At 47.5% G+C, this 19,810-nt stretch overlaps 7 protein-coding genes across 7 annotated transcripts; 2 read left to right on the top strand and 5 right to left on the bottom strand.

The window, feature by feature from the left end:
- Positions 1-67: 67 nt before the first annotated feature.
- EV420DRAFT_1272699 (uncharacterized protein) lies at positions 68-995 on the bottom strand (the record flags this gene model as incomplete). Its single annotated transcript, XM_060467719.1, has 4 exons — positions 68-291; positions 346-459; positions 507-628; positions 682-995. Coding segments are annotated over 4 exons (774 nt in total), but the record flags the coding sequence as incomplete, so codon positions are not given.
- A 2,791-nt stretch (positions 996-3,786) lies between these two features.
- On the bottom strand, positions 3,787-5,747 carry EV420DRAFT_1553569 (phosphatase 2C-like domain-containing protein). The gene is made up of 5 exons (XM_060473561.1): positions 5,506-5,747; positions 5,306-5,412; positions 5,058-5,255; positions 4,229-4,999; positions 3,787-4,168 (listed from the first exon to the last, which is right to left on the bottom strand). The coding sequence occupies exons 2-5, from the start codon at positions 5,372-5,374 to the stop codon at positions 4,001-4,003; spliced, it is 1,206 nt and encodes a 401-aa protein (XP_060328935.1). The 5' UTR covers positions 5,375-5,412; positions 5,506-5,747; the 3' UTR covers positions 3,787-4,000.
- A 1,821-nt stretch (positions 5,748-7,568) lies between these two features.
- Positions 7,569-8,812, bottom strand: EV420DRAFT_1481281 (protein serine/threonine phosphatase 2C; the record flags this gene model as incomplete). Its single annotated transcript, XM_060469757.1, has 5 exons — positions 7,569-7,739; positions 7,796-8,389; positions 8,440-8,637; positions 8,690-8,750; positions 8,802-8,812. The coding sequence occupies 5 exons, from the start codon at positions 8,810-8,812 to the stop codon at positions 7,569-7,571; spliced, it is 1,035 nt and encodes a 344-aa protein (XP_060328934.1).
- Positions 8,813-9,437: 625 nt separating this feature from the next.
- EV420DRAFT_1553553 (uncharacterized protein) lies at positions 9,438-11,560 on the top strand. The gene is made up of 10 exons (XM_060473560.1): positions 9,438-9,646; positions 9,699-9,978; positions 10,034-10,215; positions 10,271-10,548; positions 10,603-10,749; positions 10,802-10,927; positions 10,978-11,091; positions 11,143-11,320; positions 11,379-11,485; positions 11,538-11,560. Exons 1-8 carry the CDS (start codon positions 9,547-9,549, stop codon positions 11,182-11,184), a joined length of 1,269 nt encoding a protein of 422 aa, XP_060328933.1. The 5' UTR covers positions 9,438-9,546; the 3' UTR covers positions 11,185-11,320; positions 11,379-11,485; positions 11,538-11,560.
- Positions 11,375-14,440, bottom strand: EV420DRAFT_1272527 (uncharacterized protein; the record flags this gene model as incomplete). The annotated part of the gene is made up of 17 exons (XM_060467702.1): positions 11,375-11,485; positions 11,538-11,778; positions 11,829-11,993; positions 12,054-12,252; positions 12,306-12,425; positions 12,484-12,623; positions 12,669-12,714; positions 12,770-12,922; positions 12,972-13,204; positions 13,262-13,302; positions 13,354-13,417; positions 13,473-13,642; positions 13,695-13,916; positions 13,970-14,000; positions 14,049-14,089; positions 14,140-14,193; positions 14,264-14,440. The coding sequence occupies 17 exons, from the start codon at positions 14,438-14,440 to the stop codon at positions 11,375-11,377; spliced, it is 2,208 nt and encodes a 735-aa protein (XP_060328932.1).
- Positions 14,441-16,870: 2,430 nt separating this feature from the next.
- On the bottom strand, positions 16,871-18,047 carry EV420DRAFT_569380 (meiotic nuclear division protein 1). Its single transcript, XM_060482619.1, has 9 exons — positions 17,996-18,047; positions 17,883-17,945; positions 17,816-17,830; positions 17,721-17,763; positions 17,589-17,669; positions 17,501-17,535; positions 17,340-17,447; positions 17,129-17,288; positions 16,871-17,075 (listed from the first exon to the last, which is right to left on the bottom strand). The coding sequence occupies exons 1-9, from the start codon at positions 17,996-17,998 to the stop codon at positions 16,969-16,971; spliced, it is 615 nt and encodes a 204-aa protein (XP_060328931.1). The 5' UTR covers positions 17,999-18,047; the 3' UTR covers positions 16,871-16,968.
- A 560-nt stretch (positions 18,048-18,607) lies between these two features.
- EV420DRAFT_1553543 (uncharacterized protein) lies at positions 18,608-19,729 on the top strand. The gene is made up of 4 exons (XM_060473559.1): positions 18,608-19,121; positions 19,171-19,189; positions 19,243-19,457; positions 19,544-19,729. Exons 1-4 carry the CDS (start codon positions 18,888-18,890, stop codon positions 19,556-19,558), a joined length of 483 nt encoding a protein of 160 aa, XP_060328930.1. The 5' UTR covers positions 18,608-18,887; the 3' UTR covers positions 19,559-19,729.
- Positions 19,730-19,810: the final 81 nt, after the last annotated feature.

The following is a 19,810-nucleotide window of genomic DNA, read 5'->3' as shown; positions in this document are numbered from 1 at the left end:
TCAATTTCAATACAGAAGAAAATATGCATCTGCAAAGGGCGGTTCTGTTGGTCCCTCTTTGGAATGGTTACACGCCCGTAGAGTTGCGTGCGATGATGACGATACTGCTGTGATTGCTTTCCGGCGACGGTCTTTCGATGTCTGTCTTTTCCTCATCCGCCACTATTATGGGTGGCTCAGAGCTCGGAACAAATATCCAGCTGAATGCAATTAGCACTCTGATACCAACCGCTATGCCAAGTGCGCCTGGGGAGCCGAGTTTGAAGATCAAACCACGGCCAGTGATGGCGCCTTAAGCGTAATCAGAATTTATACATACATGACTCGAAGGGTAGCACAACATACCGAGCATGACGCTGAAAATACCAAGGACTTTTTGATCACGGGCATAGTCCATTCGATTCAGGTTGAACAGCGCTCCCACCCCCATGAGCTCACACCAAGTAGTAGTGAGCGGGACTATCGAGTCGGTCAGTCATTGAACACGGGTTCATAAAGGAACTTACGTGTAGCCGCCGAGGGCGTTTGAAGGCGCAAGCTCATCAGACCTTGTATGCCCATACTGCAAGACATAAACATGAGACATAGAAAAGACACAGCGTCACTCCAAGCGGGACCGGCGACATAGCTGGCACAGTCCAAAGATGAGCTATTGAATATCACTCCAAAAACAATACAGACCGGTCATCAGAAATTCCTGGATATCCTTGATTACTCTTCCAACTGGTGATGGCAGCCGCCATCGTTAACAACGCTTGACACATCGTACCCAGCCACAACCAGCCTCTTGACGTTGGTCCGATGCGCTCTCCTAACCGCGCGATCAAGGCTCCACCCACGAAGCTGAACAGCGAAGCCATAGCCTGTCTATCTGCTAAGAGAAACTGTCTCGCCTCCTGTTCCCATAATCTTGCCATTGCGATAGCAAGTTGCGTAGTGTTACCGGACTGGAAGCCGCACCACACAAACACAGCTGAGAACGAGACCGTGTTCCTGTCGATATGACGCGGTTAGTAGACGAGGTAAGCGAGATGTATGGATGAACCAACATGTATCCGGCCATGAAATAATAGGCGTTCATTTGAAAGTAAGACAAACGGTTGTCAACCTCTGCGCGCCATAGATCTGTCAGAGACGAGGCGGCTATAAAACGTTGTCGTCGTCTGTTTGTTAACGTAGGTTCTGGGGAGGTGGAGCGCGTGGGGGCTGAAAGAGAGAGCGTCCTTCCAAACATGTTGGAGGGGGGATTCGTATTCAAGAAAGACAGAACGTCAGAAGCATGACATATATACCAGAGTTACGAGACTTGGCAAAAGAAGTCTTCAAGTGGAGAATGACTACACAGCCAAGGCGGGGTTTTCACTCAAATTTCGAAAAGCGCGGAGCCAGTTTATCTCGATCAGTTCTCCTCTTCATCGACGATCGACATAGTTGCCAAGATCTGCTGTGGCGGCCAAGATATGTGGCATGTCATAGTTGCCGTCCTCTCCCGCACTTGCATGCGAGAGAGTAAAATCAGCCTTGACCCAACAGAGATTCAGATAGCTAATAGATTGAGTTCGACTAGAGTCAAGATAGACTAGAACAAATCCCAGCTTTATCATAGTACACATCTTCAGGTTAAAGTGCGTCGTTGTCTTGGACGCTGCGCAAGTTTAATATCAACTTGGATACCTACGCGGAGCGCTAGAGGCACGGCCGCCTGTCACAATTCCCATAAGTATTTTAGCATCACAAAATCGTTGCCGGAGTTATGCGCGGGGCAACATAAATCGTTTGGTAAAAAGAGTTTGTGTGAAGGAGCCGAGTGAATGAGTTGGACACCGAGAAACCGCAGCCGACTTTGTTTGAGGTACCTTAGCATCAGCGCCGCTTGCAGAGGAAGTTTGAGGCTGAATAATTTTGAGAATGTTAGAAACGGTCGTGATAGTGTCGTGGCATCAAGTCAAGCTGGATTGTTGTCAATGTTGGACAGCGAAGCCACGTGCACCCGACGGAGGGCGGCCTGCATCGCCACAATTCGATCTACGTCGGAAAGATAACTTTTATGAAATAAAGAGCAAAGATACTTAAAAATCCCAAAGAATTATAAGACTCATTGACTGGCCCTCAGAATCTTGACTTTGACACATACGCCACATCATCGACATACTCTCATTATTGAGTTGGTTCGGCTAATCTTGGACCTTTTGAAGACGAAAGGAGAAGGAATTTAAACTCTTACGGGGTTAGTGTTCATCTTTGTGCCAGTTTACGCCTACTTCCTTGTTTTATCCGTAATCTTGGCTGCGATGTCGAGTGAATTTTTCAGAGCGTATGCCAAGCATTGAATGCGGTGTTTGTTTCAAAAAATCGCAGCTCCAAAGGAATGTGATGCTTTCATGTTTTGATATCTGTAGCCAGAGGGCGATTGTGCGCATAGCGCGTGACTGAGACCGCTGAAGTATGCGACTCCGCTATCTTGCATATAGATGTCAGTACAGTTATCAGACAAAACTAGTAATGATACCTTTCTGGTGCTGTAAATCTGCTATTAATAGCTAGATAATATATAAGAATGCCTAGGCCATTTTTTCACCACATAGAAAATCACGAAACGTCGAGGCTGGAAGTGGTTAACATGTTCAAGCAGCGGGTTTGTCGCATACTCATTAGCCTAAACTTTCTCTTGCCAATACGCCGCTCACAACCTGCAGCTAAAAAAGTTGGTAACCAATGATGGGGGGGGCCTTACTTGAAGCGTACCTTGTACGTGAAGAAGGAATGAAGGAAGCTAGCGACGGCCCTGACTTGCAAGGCACTTGCCCTGAAAAAGAACGGTCCGGCCAGTAGCCGAGTTCGCCCAAGCCCAACGTCTAAATATGCCTTCGAAGCATGGAAATTGAATCCCTGGTTATGGTCGGTGCCGACAGAAAGATCTTGGATCTAGGAAACCTTGATTGGTTATTTAAGAGTCCTCCAAGTAGATGAGGACGCGCAATAGGTCTTGTAGGCGGCTCAAGTCGCTCTATACGCGATCTTTCTTGGACTCTGAGATGAATCAGAAGTGGCGAGCCAAGAACGGGCCAAGCCGGAGTTTTTGGCGTCTATGCAGCTCTGGATACACTCTTCACCATGATCCTGAAAAGCCGAATTAACACCAAAGAGACAATTGGGCTTAAGGACTTTTTTTTTGATTCCTTGGCGTACTCATAGAATTCGCGAACGAAAAATGCACTGACCCTAACTATTTTCAGTTCATTAGTTGCCAGATCTGGTCAGAGATAAGCATGTGAATTGTACCTTTTGGCTCATTGGATAGCATCAAGTTCAGTATTCCTGAGAGTTTGTCGCGAATAGCACCATACCGTAAGAGCCAATACTATGTGTCCCATAGCCATAGCCATCCGAAGACCACGACTAAGTCACTACGGGTGTCCGTCGCGAATGGTTTCTCCGCGGCCCAAGCCTTTCACGCTCTTTAGACTCCCCGGAATCTTTCTGGGCATCATGACCGCTTTAATTTTAAACACAGCCATTTGCCACCAGTTTCCTAGTGCGTGCAGTTACTTGATGAGTTCAACGAGAGCGTACGGCAATACCCATGGGCATCTGGAAAGTTGTGGGTAAATTATGAGGGGTTCGTTCCACAATGTTCCTCAGTCTTGGGGTAACCTCGGGTAGAAATGCATGACCCACTCTACATAGGTATAGGTCCTGTTCGCGGAGAAAGCCCTGGACATCCCTTGGCACACTAGCCGTAGCCGTGATTTGTGACTCAAGGAGAAAGCAGCACAGATCAGATGACTGGAGGTTATTCACGGCCATTAATAGTTGTAGCATTCGCGCTCGTACCCTGATGGTAGACTGTACAACACGTCCATGATACGTAAGATACCGGTTCGACCGTAGCGTATGGTGTAGTATACAGATACGTTGCTATTATGAAACATTGTGATTGCAGGAGCCCCGAAGAATAAAGAAAAAAATAAGTTCTACCAGCAACAGCCTTTCAGTGTCTTCATGCAGTTTTAGGGAATACATTCTTGAACCGAACGACGAGGACGGTGACGTTGTCTGACGAGTGATGAGAAAGCGCGTATTTGAGAAGCTTCTGACTGGCAAGTTGAGCATCATCGATATCTCGGATGAGATCAACGGCTGCTTGGTCACTCGCGACGTCCCAGAGCTAATGGTTGGTCATAACCTTCAGTAAGTGGATGTCTGATGGAGCTGACAAAGGACTTACTCCGTCACAGGCCAGAATTACGAACTCATCGTCATCACATAGCTCCGTTTCAGTCGTGTAAGGAGCACCGACGACGAATTCCTTCATCGAGGAATCACCCAAACTACGCGTCACGGCTAAAACGCCGTTCACTCTTCCACTCATCACAAAGCCACCAGCATCCATGATACGTTTCGCCTCCTGTTTGTCTGAACCTTTGTGGTCATAGGTGAGTCGGATAGCATTGCCATTACGGCATAGAACACCACGCGCGTCGCCGGCATTAGCTGTATAGAAAACGCGTCTCGCCTCTGGGGGAGGAGTTTGCGCCGGGACTTGAATTTGTACGGCTTCAACAGACTGTTTCCGGGATACCGATGGAGAAGCTTTGGGAGAGAGAGACGAGACACTACCAAGGCTTTTGATGGCGTTTCTGAGTCGCTTAGCACCCGACTTTTTCGTTTTTTTCCGCCGCTTGGGATCCTTGCTGTCATCGGCAGTGGCATCACCGCCACTCTCCCCGCTACTACTGTCATCCCCGTCAAGGGGTGAAGGTGTCTCGGCTAGAGGTGTTATAGGCTTCGAGGGCGGAGTTGCTTGATCCAGGAAGGACTGCTTGCCATCAGCATCCTCAAGACGTAGGAAGGCCGTTACAGCAGTGCAGCCAGAATGGATCTTGCCGTCGGATTCTTCACACATACGTGAAAGATTTCTGTCAACGTCATGAAAGGTTTCATTGAGAATGTCGGGGATTGCAATATCGGGACATGCGCGTAAGCATCGGAGCAGCGACTGCGTGGGGCGGTGCGGGTGAGCATGTCAAACCGCAAGACTTTCGCAGAAAGCTTACCTCATGGAAATGTGTCCCACACCATTCAGCGGCATGTTTCCCTGCATGTCCGTCGAATACGGCGAAGAAGCCCTGACCGCGAACATTGTCAAAATCGGTGACGAAGGAGTGGGAGTCTTCCATGGTTCTCCGATTGCCTTTATCTTCAGACACGCCGACCTGGTAGGAGGAATTCTTGGTGGCATGGCGGTTGAGAACCTAGATATTGAATCAGACTAGTGATATTCAGGAAGATGTACAGAACGCACGCCATGGGTGTCGAATTCAGCAGTTGATATAGATTTGGAGCGAGCATTGGGAGACTCTGTGAACCGCATGGCAGAATGAAGGCGATACTGAGAAAACACGGATATATCTGAGCAATGAGGTGAGCAGGGGTCAGGAACGACGACAAGGAGATGGCAAGACAGTTTGGAAACCGCGCCTGATATCGGAGTAATATACTCACTGAGAACCGAGTCGGTTGGCTGTCACGGCGATGACGAAAGATGGTTATGTCAGGGAGCTTCGGAGTCGTAATGCCGGCTCCGCTCAAGGTAAGAAGACAAGAAGAAGACGAGCTGCGAATGTGCAGGGAGGTAGAACGGAGAAGAGCGCTGATCTACACGCTACCTGAAGTCGACCAAGTGGGTGTTGCAAAGAGAGATTCTATCTAGCCATGTGGCAATCGCAGAAAAGGTAATCTATTACTTCCGACGATCATGCATCATGCATTGACCGTTTCCCAATTATTCTCGTCCTTTTGTGTCGGAAAAAACTAATGCGCAACCCCCTTCGTTGAAAGAACCCTATTGGTGCCTGAGTGACTATGCAGCAACTCGGTTCTTTCGACACATGTCCCGGGGAGCGTGACAGGGCGCCGGCCCACGCCATGCATGGGATTCATTTGAGTCTACTAGCCGGTGCTTATATACGTCGTACAGAGGGATATCTCAGAATATATATGTGGGTTTGAAGACGCATAGTACGATTATCCAATGCAGTTGGATCATCGTTGAGTCTTTAACAATATTTGAGCGTCGGCTGCCTGGGGACGTCGTATCAAAGATTGTGTTGACATACATCGGCAATCGGTATCTAACATCTGGATAGAGAAAAGACAAAATACTTCACTAAAATAGAACACTGAGGCTTCGTGCGGATACCCATTCCAGCAGACAACACGTAGGCTACGGCCGCCCTTTGGCATATTCATTCTTCATCAACTGTATTATCGGAAAAAGGTCGAGCCGGCGAAAAACAGTATCGTGAGGGTGAATAAGAGTTCCAGCAGTTGTTATCAGTTCGTCCTCTTCGAACTCCCACCAGCTGATGATGTTTTGAGGAGCAAAGGGTAAGACGTGTCGTAGACTTGCGCGAATGATGACGTAGATAGATGAGAGATACTATAGGCGATGTGATGGACTGGCGTTTCATATTCCATATAGGTGTGTGAAGACATTGTGCATAGTCCTCATCTGCGCCAGGAGGAGGGAGAGAAGAACCATAGCAGCACGCTAACGACATGTGTATATTTCTAGTTTATAATCAACTGGGGCGCACCATTTCACTATTACAGGATCTGGCTTCTCTCCAAGCGTGTTGATGTTCATATCTCAGGTACATTGTGTAACATGTTTGAAGACCGGAAAATTGCACGTTTCATAGCAGTGGATACAGCACAATGATAACACTATGACACAAAAACCTAGACAGTATCTAGTCATTAATTAGCAAAACAAGCCTGTATGCAGAGAATCGTAAGACTCACAATAGCCCACTCCAATGTAGGAGAACGTAACCCCTTGTCCCTGGTCCCAACGACAACAGCGGATGCATGAAAAGAAGCTAGCTCGTGGTGTGGAGATAATCCTGCCTTTCTGAGGCACTTTGAGGGCAGGATAGACTATCGCATAGTGAAAATAAGTTGTTGAATGTCTAGTAACAGATTAGCAGCATAAAAATTGGCAGAGATGGGGCAGCAATGAAGAAACAGGACAACCGACGACGATATCGAAACTAGTCCCAATTAGGAATGTGTGAGGCATTACCGGCCGGCGTGCCGATTTGCGGTCGGGATGAAAAGATGTTCAATCCCATTGAGGAACCGGGTTCTTGAGAAACCCGGGGGTTCTTCGAAAGAAGGGGGTTGCGCATTAGTCTCATCCTTTTGTGTCCCAAGCATTCCTTACCTTGTTGCTTCCGGATATACATAACTGTGTCGAACTTCACTTTATTCTTTACCTTGCCACCAATGTCCGAAAGTCGCCCACGTACACCGCTCAGATTGACCATGCTTCCATTATTGGGATAACATCAGTGCGATACCTTTGTTGTAACCCCGTTAATTTACTCTAAATATGAAAGTGAACATGTCAGGCCAAACTCCCCTGATCTTCCTACAATACATAATACATAATTGCAGTGATACATGATTGCTGTGAATACAATAGGACTGCGACAAGAAAACCCAAACACCCACTAAACACATAGATAAGGAAAGAGTGGCATAAGTATTAGAATCCCACGCCGTCACTGTGATACAAAGTCCTTGAACCGCACAACCATAACTGTGACATTGTCCCGCGTCGGCTGAACGTCATTACGAAGTGCATGATTAACGAGAATCTTGCTCGCGTACTGAGCGTCCTTGATACGCCGCACAAGGTTGACTGCATCTTGATCTGTAATTACATCCCAAAGCTGTCACGGTTCGTCCGTTAGTCAGAGTCCACGTCTCGAGGGATAGTAGCACTTACACCATCGCACGCAATGATGCAAAACTCATCTTCGTCCGTCAACTCCGTCCGAGATGTGTACGGCGTGGAAATCACGTATTGTTTCATCCGGATACCGTCGTATGATATGTGATTGCCCAAGCTCCGTGAAACAGCTAGTGTGCCAAATACACGGCCTCGCATAATCACACCCCCAGCTTGCCTTATGCGGGACCCTTCGGATGGATCAGTCACTTTATGATCTTGTGTCAATCGTATTGCAGTTCCATTCCGACATAGGACCGTGCGCGCGTCACCTGCATTGGCACAGTACAGGACTCGTTTAGCCGTTTCTGACGGTGTTCTTCGATGGTTTGTGGATCGCGAAGCAGACGGCGAAGGGGTCGATGTACTCGTAGATGCATTCTCGGCTGCGGGCGGAGAAGTAAAAGAGGCCTGTGTACCGTCTTTGTCTTCGATGCGCAGAAAAGCAATCGCTGCTGTAGATCCGGACTCGGCTATTTGTTCAGATTGTAGGGAATACTTTCGCAGTGTTTCGTCTACTCTCCTGAAAGCCTTGTGAAGAACTTTCTCGAGTGCAAGGTTTGGATGATCATGCATCGCACCCAAGAGCATCTAGTCGATCGTTTTGAACTGTGTTCTGAAACAGGCAGATAAATACGCACCTGGTGAAAGTAGTAGCCACACCACTCTGCTACATTTTTGTTTCCGTGGCCGTCAAATACGCCAAAGTATCCTTGGCCCTTGACCGAATCAAAGTCAACGATAAAGGCGTGCGTATCCTCCATGGTCGGGCGAGTGCCTTGCGTTTCGTACACACCGATCTGGTAGTATTCGTCTCTTGACGGCCGTTGATTAAGGATCTAGTAGAATGAGATCATGATAAGTACATTGTAATGTGCCAACTGCGCCTACCCCGTGGGTATTTGAACCTTTTGCAATCGTCATAGGTCCTGAATGTGCATTTCCGCTGCGCCTAACAACCGAAGATTTAGGAATCGCCACATATGACGCTATGCCTACGCACCTTCTTTGCATCGTAAGAATGATCTATTAAATATCTTCTCATCAGAGAAACAGGCCTAGGGCAAGCGAAATTCGGCTTACTTGGATTGTGAACTTGGGTAAAGGGGTGGGAGATGGATAAGACAGGAAGAGTTTATATAGTGTGCGATGATTGTCACTGGCGCCAGATATCGCGATCCTATACAACAGAGGCAGTGCGGTCTTACAAAGGATCTGCTGTTTTGATGGGCGCCAAGGATAGGTCAATTTGGTACGTGGAGAACTAGTCATGACCCATGAAACACAAGGTGTTACATATATGTAAGGAGAATTAGGAGAAGATAAAGATAGCATGTAGGAGTAGTCTGCCAACTTGGACTCCAGGAATTGACAAGATGTATCTAAAAAGGAACTGCTTTCAACATCTTGATGAAGATTGCTGTGACTCACACGGAGATTATCGATTGGATACCTGGGTCAATGTAGCTGTTAGCTGTAGACCACGCACAGTACATGTGGCCTTGCAATGCAATACGCTTAAAGCAACGGGAACGGCACTACACCTTGGTATACCGTTCAGGACTCAGGAGGAGGACAGCTTCGAAATTTGTTTGTGCTTGTCAACAGCCTCGTAGTGATGTCCCGAAAAGGCAGATCACTGAAGATCAGATTGATCTCACGAGCACCATTCCTTTTCTTCTGTTTACACTTGCATACAACCAGGCTTGCCTTGTCCACTCGTTTCGATTTGACTTGAAAACCTGTGGATGTCTCAGCAATCAGCCGCTTCAAAGCCTTCGTTGCAGGGTGTTCGAATCAAAGCTAGGAAAGGCGCCGTAAAGGCTCACGCAAAGCACGAACCAGCGGGTTCGTTGATTTCCTCTTTTCCTAGGTCTATACCTCACCGAACTTTATCTAGTCTTCAGAGACCAGCTTTATAGACATCTCGAAACTGTCCCCGAAGGCGACTTTGACTCATTCACTACCAAACTAGTTCAAGCAGGCTCCACTCTCGAATTTCTTAAATATGCCGATGCACTTTTCGAAATCATTCTCGTCGGAGGTCTCATCCAACCCGGAGGCAGCTATGTTGACGATGGTGCTCCTGTGTCCCCTTTTACCATCTTCAACGCCAAGGAACCGGCCGAGGTAGAGGACATTCGGAAATACATTGAAGTCTTGAACAAACTCATCAGAAGGTGCGTTTCGTTTCTCTATAACTACGACAAAACGTCCTTATCGGTGCATTGATAGATACAAATATCTGCAGAAACCGCTGGAAGAATCTGCGCTTCCTACAATCTTGCAATACATACACCGATGGTCTCCAGCCCAGAAAGACAAGCTATCGATAGCGATTGGCCTGTTGTTGTCTCAGGGCTTGGCTAGCGCCTCCTGTTTGCAGAGTTTGACGAAGGATCACTTGCTCAAGAATGGTGAGTTGGCAATGGCGCTTCTTTTTTTTCGAATTTCTTACCTAACGTAACGTAGATGTCTCTATCGATGTCATCACTTTGATCTTCCGTTCCTTCCTGGTGGACCAATCCATGGAACATCTGTCAGCGACACTGAAGCGTGGCGGTATCAAAGATCTACTCGCCTTTTTCCCAGCTAACAAACGCGAGGGCAAGAATCTCGAGGATCATTTCAAGAAGAGCGGACTTCCCCAGGTCGCTGAATGGTACGCCAAGAAACAATATGCTGTGGTCAAGGAAGGAATTGTCAAGGACCTTCAAGAGCTTTGTGAACGCGAAGAGACCCCTGAACAGGCACGTTCAACTATAGCTTCTCCTTCTAGCTGTATGCTGATGGTTGCGTCGCAGATTATTGCGGCCATTAAGAGCCGACAGGAAGCGACACCTATTCCTGATACGGAACTCATTCAATGCATCTGGCAGGGTCTCATGGCTTCTGTTGACTGGAGCGCACGCCCAGATCAAATTGAAGGTCTCGCTCTGCGTGAAGTCGGAGTAGGTTGCCGTTCATGTTCGGCCTCACCTTGTCACTAACATTGCTGTCTAGAAATTCGCACCCATTCTAGAGCCATTCTGTGACGGACCAAAGACTGAAGTCGCTCTCATAAATGTTGTACAAGTTTACTGTTATGAAGATACTCGCATCATCAAAGCTTTTCCACAAATTCTCAAGGTTCGTACAATTTAGGTCGCACAGTGCACCGCTCATACATTCCGCTATAGGTTCTGTATAATAAGGATTGTATATCAGACCAAGCTATCATATACTGGCACCAAAAGGGCTCAAGACCCCAAGGTCGCCAGCATTTCTTGAAGAGCACTGAGGCTCTTGTCAAGGTCGGTACTCTAGGTTTGGATACAGCGCAGGATCTAACGCATATGCTTCAGTTTTTGCAGGAACAGGAAGACGAGAGCGAAGAGGACGAGTAACTGACTGATTCCGCTGCAAAGTTAACCAAGGATCGCTGACGATCGTTATTTTCAATATGATGACGGCTATTGTACACGAATCGCATGAAGTACAGATAAAAAATGGGCACCGAAACTGTTATGGCATTACGAGACACTGTTCACAAGAAAGCATGGAACCAAAACAAGGGGTATATCAGATATATGTTGCTTACCATGCCTCTGGTCCGGGAGCAAAATCTGCTGTCCAGCCGTTGGTTCCATGCATCTGCAGGAAGATGCCATCAGAACCGTTGACTGGGAGACCCAGATCTGTGAGGCTCTGCATGACGCATCAATACCATTTAGCAAGTGCGACAGTAAAAATGACTTACTTGTTCTTGAAGCCAAACTGGAATAGCAGAAGGACTGACGATCCCTCTATCACTTGGCCAGACAAAGCCAAGCTCCTCCATCGTAAATGGCGGAGGCATAGCCGGGTCAACGAATGTAGGTGATACAATCATGTCTGCAAAACCCGGAGGAGGCATTGTCGGTACCGGAGTGTTAATACCACTTCCAAGGCCAACTTTACGACGAAGATTAGCTAGCATGATTCGTAGCGTAAGAGCATATCTGTGCGCATTATTATCCTATGCTCATGTGTCAAGAAAAGGAGGGCACACCTCTCAGCAGCGACATCAGATAGAAGCTGAGCCAATTGTTCAACTTGAGTTGTGATTGCGCCCAAATCCAGTTCGGCGGGAAACAAACTCGCCATCTTGAGGAGGAAAAGACCCGAGAATGCGGCTGTCACGAGACTATCGTGAACCGCATATCGGAGAGCAGCACTGGATATCGGGACTTGTTAATCTCATGAAGTATGTGGATGTGAGCTTGAAGGTTCGCACCGGTATTCAGACGAAGTTAAGAATACGGATAAACAACGGAACGCAGCATCTTTAGCCTGGAAGGCCAACTCTCGTTGCTCGAAGGGCATCTTATCCCAAGCTACACCACGTAGAGCAACACAGACGAGCCACAACTTAGCATAATGTAATTCGCCCATTAAAATTTTTCGAAGGAGAGAATTCTCATCCATCGTCTGACCTTTAACGAGGTATCAGTTGCGTATAACTCTCAGGGACAGAAAGAAAGCATACGGTGAAGGTCATCGCAATCCTGCCACCATTTGTCTAAAGCCACATTCGCTCGTCGGATGAAGGCCAAGGTATTATGATTGACTTGACCGTTCAAGGAAGCCAGTGTTTCATATATTTGTGCTTAGACAAATTAATATATCAAAGATGCTCCATGATACGGATGACAGCGTGAACTCACTCTTCTGAATAATCAGCTCAACCTGGGAAATCAGTCTGACATCTGTGGGAGACGCCATTGGGTGGGAAAGAAGAAGACGACAGTGACGGATAGAATTCTCATCGCGCAGAACAATTGGGCGGCCGGTACCCAAGCTCATCCTAAACCAGGATGAGAATATTGCAAGCATACCGGATGGTACTTACTGATGATCGAACCAATATAGACATAGCCAGATGCGTGCTGATACCACTACATCAAACTTCGTGTTAGCGGGCCGGTTTGAACGACACATTGTTGAACACACCTAGATCTCTTTCTTCTTCTTGGGTTCTCTGTTTGCCATTGTCATCAGCTAGTTTTTCTAGAGCGCGATGTAATCCAAGATCAAGAGCCATGCGCATAGCATGGCCACTTGGAAGCCAACCGTTAGTGCTCCATGCAGCTAACAGAAGCATTCCTATAAAGAGTTGAGAACTCATGCGGCGACGATCCGGTGATGTGCAGACCTTGCACCGCTTCCTTGCGGACCACAGGGCCGAAGAGAGACGAACGGGCAATCCCTTGGGCCTCCTCTAGACATTTGAAGAAGGTCGGACTGAGTGGGCCGTTCCCGCTCCGAATCTTGCCGGCGATGGCTAAAATGGCGTCGAACGTCCAAGGCGTGCGCTCCATCAAGCTTTCGTATGTATCGTACGTTGGATCGAAGAGAGGAATGAACAGGTGACAACCAGCGAAAAATCTAATTGGAGAGATGAGGCCTACAGACCGCTAAATGTAGCATACTGGAAGAATTCACATATTGTACAACTCTCGCGCTTCCGAGTCCGCGACGAGGCCCTGTCATAGACTTCGGTTGATTGCTCCGGATCTAGAAGACAGCGTGCCTACCTTTTCGACAACGTGGGGGAACGCATTTCTGGGAATGGGTTCAGCCCTCTTTCGCTTCTTGACTCTACGGAAACAATTAACAGAAAATTCTTTATGGAAGATTTGCAGGGTTTGTTTACCTGGGGGGAGACGCAGATGGCGCGGCCGCAGCCTCGGCAGCAGCGTTCGCAAGGCCTTGCAATGCTTCGATGGGGGCGTTCAAGGTGGATCGCGGCAGCGTATCCTCGGACTCGTCGTCGGACGATGGAGCAGTGCTCGGAACAATGCCATATGTAGCATATTTGTGAGGCTGTAGAGTGTTGATTAGTAAGGTTGTGGGTGCGCAGTGTGATTCGACTCACTGGTGGCGCAAACCCTGGCAAGGGAGGGAAACGGCCTCGATCGCTGGAACCTGGACCAGATTCAAACCCGTTACGTCCAGAAGGGGACAATGCGCCATTTCCAGCCGATGGGAAGATTGAGCTGGGCGGGGGCATGCTGCCGCTGCCTTGGGCTTGGTTCTGAACGAGGGCGAGAATGCGATCAAGAGAAGACTGCATGCCAATCATATGGCTTTGCATGACCTGATGGATATTTCTGTGAGCAAAGGACTTTTGACAGCATGAAATAGACGCACAAGGTATTGCCCTTCGAGGCGAGAGACTCTCCTGGATCTTGCGTGAGAAAAATACAGAAAAAAAAGGGATGAGACATACTCCACGCTGGCGCCAGCAATAGGCTGGTTGTTTTTCTTCTCCTGTATTGTGGCTCAGCATGATATCCAGAGAGAGCAATGACAGAACGTACTGGCTTCTCGAATATGCATGGGGTACCGCTTAACTGGCACCTGCGACAAGGAGCCTACAAAACCCGGGCCGGGACGGAGAGACGGTCCAGTGAGCGGGACGGGGGACAGTTCAAAAGCACATACCTCGCCTTCACATCTATTCTTCCCTTTCCTGCATGCTGTGCATGCCCGTGCGCCTCTCTTTGGGATGTGCACAGGCTGATTCGCATCCTGGGGCGAGCGACCTATTTCACTCGTCCTACGGCGCTTCGAGGCAGATTCTGAGCCGTTCGACACAGACGCAGAAGGACTGAGCGACATGATGGTGGAGAAAAAGAAGATGGCAGTGGATGACGGTACTGAGGCTGATTACCGTTCGGGACAAACAAACGTCGGACGGTTCAGCGTAATAGTCGCCGTCGGCCTTTTTCAGTCAACAAGATGCACGTGTTGCCGTGATCAGTTGACGCCTCTTCTACGGTACCCTACTCTTTATTTCTTCTATTTCTATCCCCTTGTTCACACATATCTTAGCCTCTCCGGCATTATTATCCGTTTTCTATGTATCACTTGTCGGTGTCCTGGCGCTATCTGTATCAACGTGGATTTTCGGCTGTTGTCTCGTCTTTCCGTCTTTCCTTCTTGCTTTTCCCCCGAAAACTAGGCGACAGAAAAATCGTATGTTTTGCTTTTTTTGGTTCTCTATCAGTTTCGACAAGGTCTATTTTTCGCCACATACGAAGCATATCTCCGTCCAGGCACAAATCGTGGGTCTGGCTTTGGCCGCCGAATCAATCCATGACCTCTTTCTTTTGTACTTTTTCACCTGATGACCCATCCAAGATACTATCTTTAGCGAGAAGACACTCGACACCTCCCTATCTTCCGTATTGGCGTTAAGCCGGATTTAACTACCTTATGGCTCTGTCCGTAAAACGGGTCATGATATTAGGCTCGTGTCAACTCGGACGGAAAATGCTCTCGGAGGCTCACCGCTAGCTCTCTCCTTTGACTACGGTAGGGTTTACCGGGCGAAACTTCTGTTGTCTTTGGATGCTGTTTCCCGCGTGTGTTTATCTTCTCGCGAATGCGGAAAAAAATTTAAACACAACACGGTTCTGATCTCCGTACAGGATCATTGGACGTTTAAATTTATTCTCGCTTACTGTACTCGGTGCCTTTTGAGTACCTGAAGCTAAAAGTGTATACAGACGCATGGCGAGTGGTATTTTTTGTTCACGCTGATTCCACACCATCGTGACGGTCAACGCTCAAGCAGGACGCAGATATGAGGAAATATCAGAATGTGATTATTGTTGGCCTTGCTCATCCTTTTATAGTAAGGCATACAGTTTACTTCTTCTGGAGCCCGCCTTCTAATCGAGGCTAGAAATGCGCTGGACCTTCAATTCTAATGTCCCTGGATCCGGCGCATTCAGCGGAGGTTGTTCGTGCTTTAAGGTGAAATAATGAATTGAACAACCGATACTAAGTCGGCGTTTCTAGTCCGAGCCATGCTGGAGCAGGCTATGCAAAGCCGCATGTCTCTTCAAGACGGATGCTGCGAGTAGTTTCTGCATCAGAACGCGTCCATCTCTACGTCGGCGTGTCGTTGCTTCCTTTCTCTTTCTATATAGTTTTCCGCAGTTAGCGGGCATAGATATGCGTCGACGCCGCGTTCGCAACCGCCGCCACCGTGTCATGCGTCCATTATCGGCTTCTACCTTCGATGACGATAAGTAGGTACGAACTTTCATGTTTTTCCAGTGATATTTCATGCTGTCACTGACAATTGATATAATTATATCCAGACCACGCGAGGATCGGCAACAGCACGAGGGCGGTTGAACTAGAAACATCACTTTTACCTGCGACAATTCACCTGTACTTCATCCTTCCATTTGTCTCCGCTTGCCATCATGACGAAGGACGAAATATACATAGAACGCCACACGCCGAAAGGCCTTTGTGATGATTGCTGCTGCTCGGTTCGACTCGACGTGGTTCTTGTTAAGAATCTAGGGAAAACTGTAGCTGCATCTGTCTCTCTTAGGTTTCGTCCGCCTATCGTGCTACAGGTCCAAAAATCCTAACGATATCTGGTCCCACCGTGGGCTGAATCGACCGAAGAGAACAGCAGTATCTGTTCATGTGAATTAGCCTGCCGCTGCGCATTATCCTGCCAATGAGCGTTTACTTCTGTGCCAAGATTAAACGGACAGTAATTTTCAGGTAGCAAAAGACACAGAGGCAAGCCCAGGCTTTCCCTCTTTTACTACTTGGCAGCCAGCTGATAATGCTGTTAGACGATATTTGTTTCGTAAAACCGCAATATATGCCATGTATTTTGAAGAACTTCGCTTGGCCTTTGAGCGCTAGCCTCCAAGTCTGACGTAAACAGATATATCATCTGTCCCTGGAACACCCTCTGGGCCGTAACTGTATTAGACATTATGGAATCATGCCAGGCACGGTCCTTGACGGGCCTTCACTTCCGACCCTAAGCTCGACCATCTTTGCGGTCTTAATGGATCAGATACTTGGTATAGATAGGTTGGCTTCTAGAGACGCTCTGCACTGTTTGGGTCTTATCGAGGCAAATATCACCGCAAACAAGAGCGATCGATGTAGTCTGGCCAGATGGACTGGATAAGCCATGGGCTGAAGGGAAACTTGGGCATATTCCGTGAGGCCGAATTGTTTGCTAACATGCTATCGAACTAGGCTTTATTACTGTACACGTTAATGCGGAGCAACTGGTGACAATCTACATATATGAGCATTGAAAGGATGACACATCGCAAGGGCAAAAGCACGGGTGGAATTCGACAAGGTGAGTCCAATAAAAGCTAGCATATATCCTCATATTCATCATCTACACCAAGGTACCGTTTAATCTCACTAGATTCCACAAGAGACTGTCGAAGAAAGTAAGACATAAGGACACTGTAATTGTCTTACCTCGTGGGTAAGTGCCAAAGGCTCAGAAGGAGTGACGATAATTCGTACCGGTCCAACGAATAGCAGCTTCTCTGGCTAAAGTAATACCGCGTTTGGTTTCTTCCAGTTTCACGGGATCGCATGCTCCGTATGCACCGAGTTCGTCGTCCAGTTTGCATAATTCCTTCTTCAAAAGCACGAGCTTCTCCAAAGAGTTCGTACGTGATTCCTATGATACGCATAGTCAATGATAAAGCCATTATATGCATCTCTTTCTCACAGATTCTATACGCAGATCCTTTTCGGACTGAATGGAGGTCTTGATCTCGTCCAGCTGGGCCTGGTTTATTGTACGCTGCTCGTTAGCTGCCTTGAGCCGGCCTTGAATCTAACAACGTGGTCTCAGCAAGAGGCAAGAGTTTAGGAGATGCTGAGAGCTACCAGTGCGCCTTGCTGGGATGGAAAGCTCCAGAAAACTGCGAGCAGGGATGAACAACGTTGACAAGGGAACGATTTATTGCCGACACACAATTCGAAGAGCCAATTTTATCGCCTTGTACTAGCCCGTCGTCAACGAGTGACTGTAGGACTTCCTTTACAGACTGAGAAACTTCGGGCTAATGGTTAACGATACTAGCAAGAGCCTTGCCCGGTGACAAACCTATTCCCTTCATTTTTGGGCCGAGCTTCTCGAGCTCTTTTAGCTGAGAGGTCTTCGTTTTCAGGATATTCGACAGAAAACGAAAAGGGATTAACCTGATAGAAGTCTTTCTATGTTACGAATGTCACTACCGAGGTGCTGATCAGGGATAGTCTGGCTTACAGTTTCATGAAATATTTCTAGCAATTTGACGCGTTTCTCTTCGGCTGAGAGGCCTCTGGGAGCCTGTAGAAAGATTACACTGAAAAAAGTCGCGATAAATGTGACATGCATACCATTTTTGAGTTATATATGCGGAGGGCTCGTGGTGGTGGTTGTTGAGCAAGGTAAGGGGCAATACACGTGACGTCATGGGTCGCGACGCGTCTTCTCATCCCACTGACAGCCACAGTAAGCCAAATACTCGGATACAACGAATCTGTCATCCAGCTTGGTGAATGCCGATCTTATTTTTCGAGAAATACGATCAGCCTCGTTGCATTACCTCGCTTGGTTGTAACTTGCCACTCTGTGCTTGGAGTCACTATAGTATCGTGACGGAGATAGCCTTCTTTGGATCGTCTTCGGATGTTCAAGAGTGTTCAAGCTGTTTGCAGTGATAAAATTCGCATCAAGAAACTCGAATCCGACAGCCATAATCGCAAAATCCCATGGTAAAGTGGCATTTCTGAACCAAAAAGGTGTCGAACTCGCAGTGAATAACTGTTCTAATTAGGGGAGCAGGGCTACTCGGAGCAGCAGAAAATGGGTGCCTCTGTTTCAGACGGGACATGAAACTAATGAAGACGTACAGGCTTATACACTACGACAAATCCTCGGAAATGAAGCAGAAGGTAAGTACATGCGTAGGAGAATCCCACTGCGGCGACCAGTTGTCGGGCGGATCAGCGTGATGTGGAGCTTAAAATCGCACAACAATAACTTAATGATGAGAGACACGTCTAAGCTTCATTGTCCTATTCTTTGTTGTAGCCAAAAGGGACAAATCACGCTTGGACCGCTCATTTTTGTATTTATACCTACTGGCGCCTGAAACTCTCCTAAATCTTCCTGTCTTCCTTGTTAGATGTGATTAACTGCCACTCGCACCTGTCGTCGTTGAACCCCAACTTCTCTAGTGTTACAGTTATTTTAACCACCACTCAGAACCAGCAGAAAGGCAGCACAATGCCTCCTCACCGACGTTTTCGATGTGCATACAGCTCGTATCCCACCTTCAGCTCTCCGATGAAAAAGTCGCCCAAGAAGCGTAGATCAGAAATGACTGAAGAGGAGAAGAGAGAAGCTGATCTTCAGACTACTCTTCGCAAGGCGAAAAGTACCGCCAAAAGGGAATGGGAAAATTCCCTTCCCTTACCCTGGAAAGGCCCTCACGACTTCAAGTGGCCTACGGGAACTTTGGTAAGCCTATGAATTGATCAATAGATACGAATTCTGATTTCTCCCTCAGGGAATGTACAAAAGTGATGGTATGGCATCGTCTTTTGACGCGACATATCTTGAGATTGATTCAGTCTCCTAGCTAAACGTTCTTATGGTTTAACTGAACGCGAGATCATGACACTACCTTACGAATCTATCGAAATGTCCAGCAAGACGTTCTTCTCCCATGCTGATGTCAAGGAACTCTCGATTAAAAAGTATTCTGACTTTGACATCCTAATGCCAGACAGAATGACCACCGTCGGGAGGCCCATAGGAATGGATATACGTCTTTTCAGGAAAATCGACCACAACCCTAAGCGTCGATTCCGCATGAATTGGGACGATTTGGACGGGTGTCCTGTGTTAATACTTCCTCAATATGAAGCCAAGGATACTCGCCTCCAGTATCATGAATCGGACGACTAGCTGTAGCTAGCGACTTCATCGCCTTTTGTTTCTTGTAGTGACTGATGATTATACGTTGCGGAAGTAGTAATCACTATACTACTTAGTTTACGCTCAAGTCTGCACAAGCAATTGTAATTTGTCAGGAGCGTCTGGACTCCGACGTATATAAGCATGAGCGCATGAAGTGATGACTTTCATACTGTATATCTTCAAAGAGAACTTGGGCTGAACTGCTGTCCGACTGGTTGGAGCACGTG

Source organism: Desarmillaria tabescens (genome assembly GCF_030435595.1).
Source record: "Desarmillaria tabescens strain CCBAS 213 chromosome Unknown EV420scaffold_25, whole genome shotgun sequence".
NCBI lineage: Eukaryota > Fungi > Basidiomycota > Agaricomycetes > Agaricales > Physalacriaceae > Desarmillaria > Desarmillaria tabescens.
Note: the sequence above shows the minus strand (reverse complement) of the source record. Positions and strands in the feature narration are given on the sequence as shown.

What these genes read in the sequence shown, in the direction of transcription:
- EV420DRAFT_1553553 (XM_060473560.1), top strand. Translation starts at nt 9,547, where the DNA reads ATGTCTCAGCAATCAGCCGCTTCAAAGCCTTCGTTGCAGGGTGTTCGA. An exon ending in CGCAAAGCACGAACCAGCGG is followed by an intron (nt 9,647 to 9,698) that starts GTTCGTTGATTT and finishes AACTTTATCTAG; the next exon opens with TCTTCAGAGACCAGCTTTAT. An exon ending in TTGAACAAACTCATCAGAAG is followed by an intron (nt 9,979 to 10,033) that starts GTGCGTTTCGTT and finishes GTGCATTGATAG; the next exon opens with ATACAAATATCTGCAGAAAC.
- EV420DRAFT_1553569 (XM_060473561.1), bottom strand. Translation starts at nt 5,374, where the DNA reads ATGCGGTTCACAGAGTCTCCCAATGCTCGCTCCAAATCTATATCAACT. An exon ending in CTGAATTCGACACCCATGGC is followed by an intron (nt 5,256 to 5,305) that starts GTGCGTTCTGTA and finishes TTCAATATCTAG; the next exon opens with GTTCTCAACCGCCATGCCAC. An exon ending in GTGGGACACATTTCCATGAG is followed by an intron (nt 5,000 to 5,057) that starts GTAAGCTTTCTG and finishes CGCCCCACGCAG; the next exon opens with TCGCTGCTCCGATGCTTACG.
- EV420DRAFT_569380 (XM_060482619.1), bottom strand. An exon ending in TAAAATTGGCTCTTCGAATT is followed by an intron (nt 17,536 to 17,588) that starts GTGTGTCGGCAA and finishes CCCTGCTCGCAG; the next exon opens with TTTTCTGGAGCTTTCCATCC. An exon ending in AGCTGCTATTCGTTGGACCG is followed by an intron (nt 17,076 to 17,128) that starts GTACGAATTATC and finishes CCACGAGGTAAG; the next exon opens with ACAATTACAGTGTCCTTATG.
- EV420DRAFT_1553543 (XM_060473559.1), top strand. Translation starts at nt 18,888, where the DNA reads ATGCCTCCTCACCGACGTTTTCGATGTGCATACAGCTCGTATCCCACC.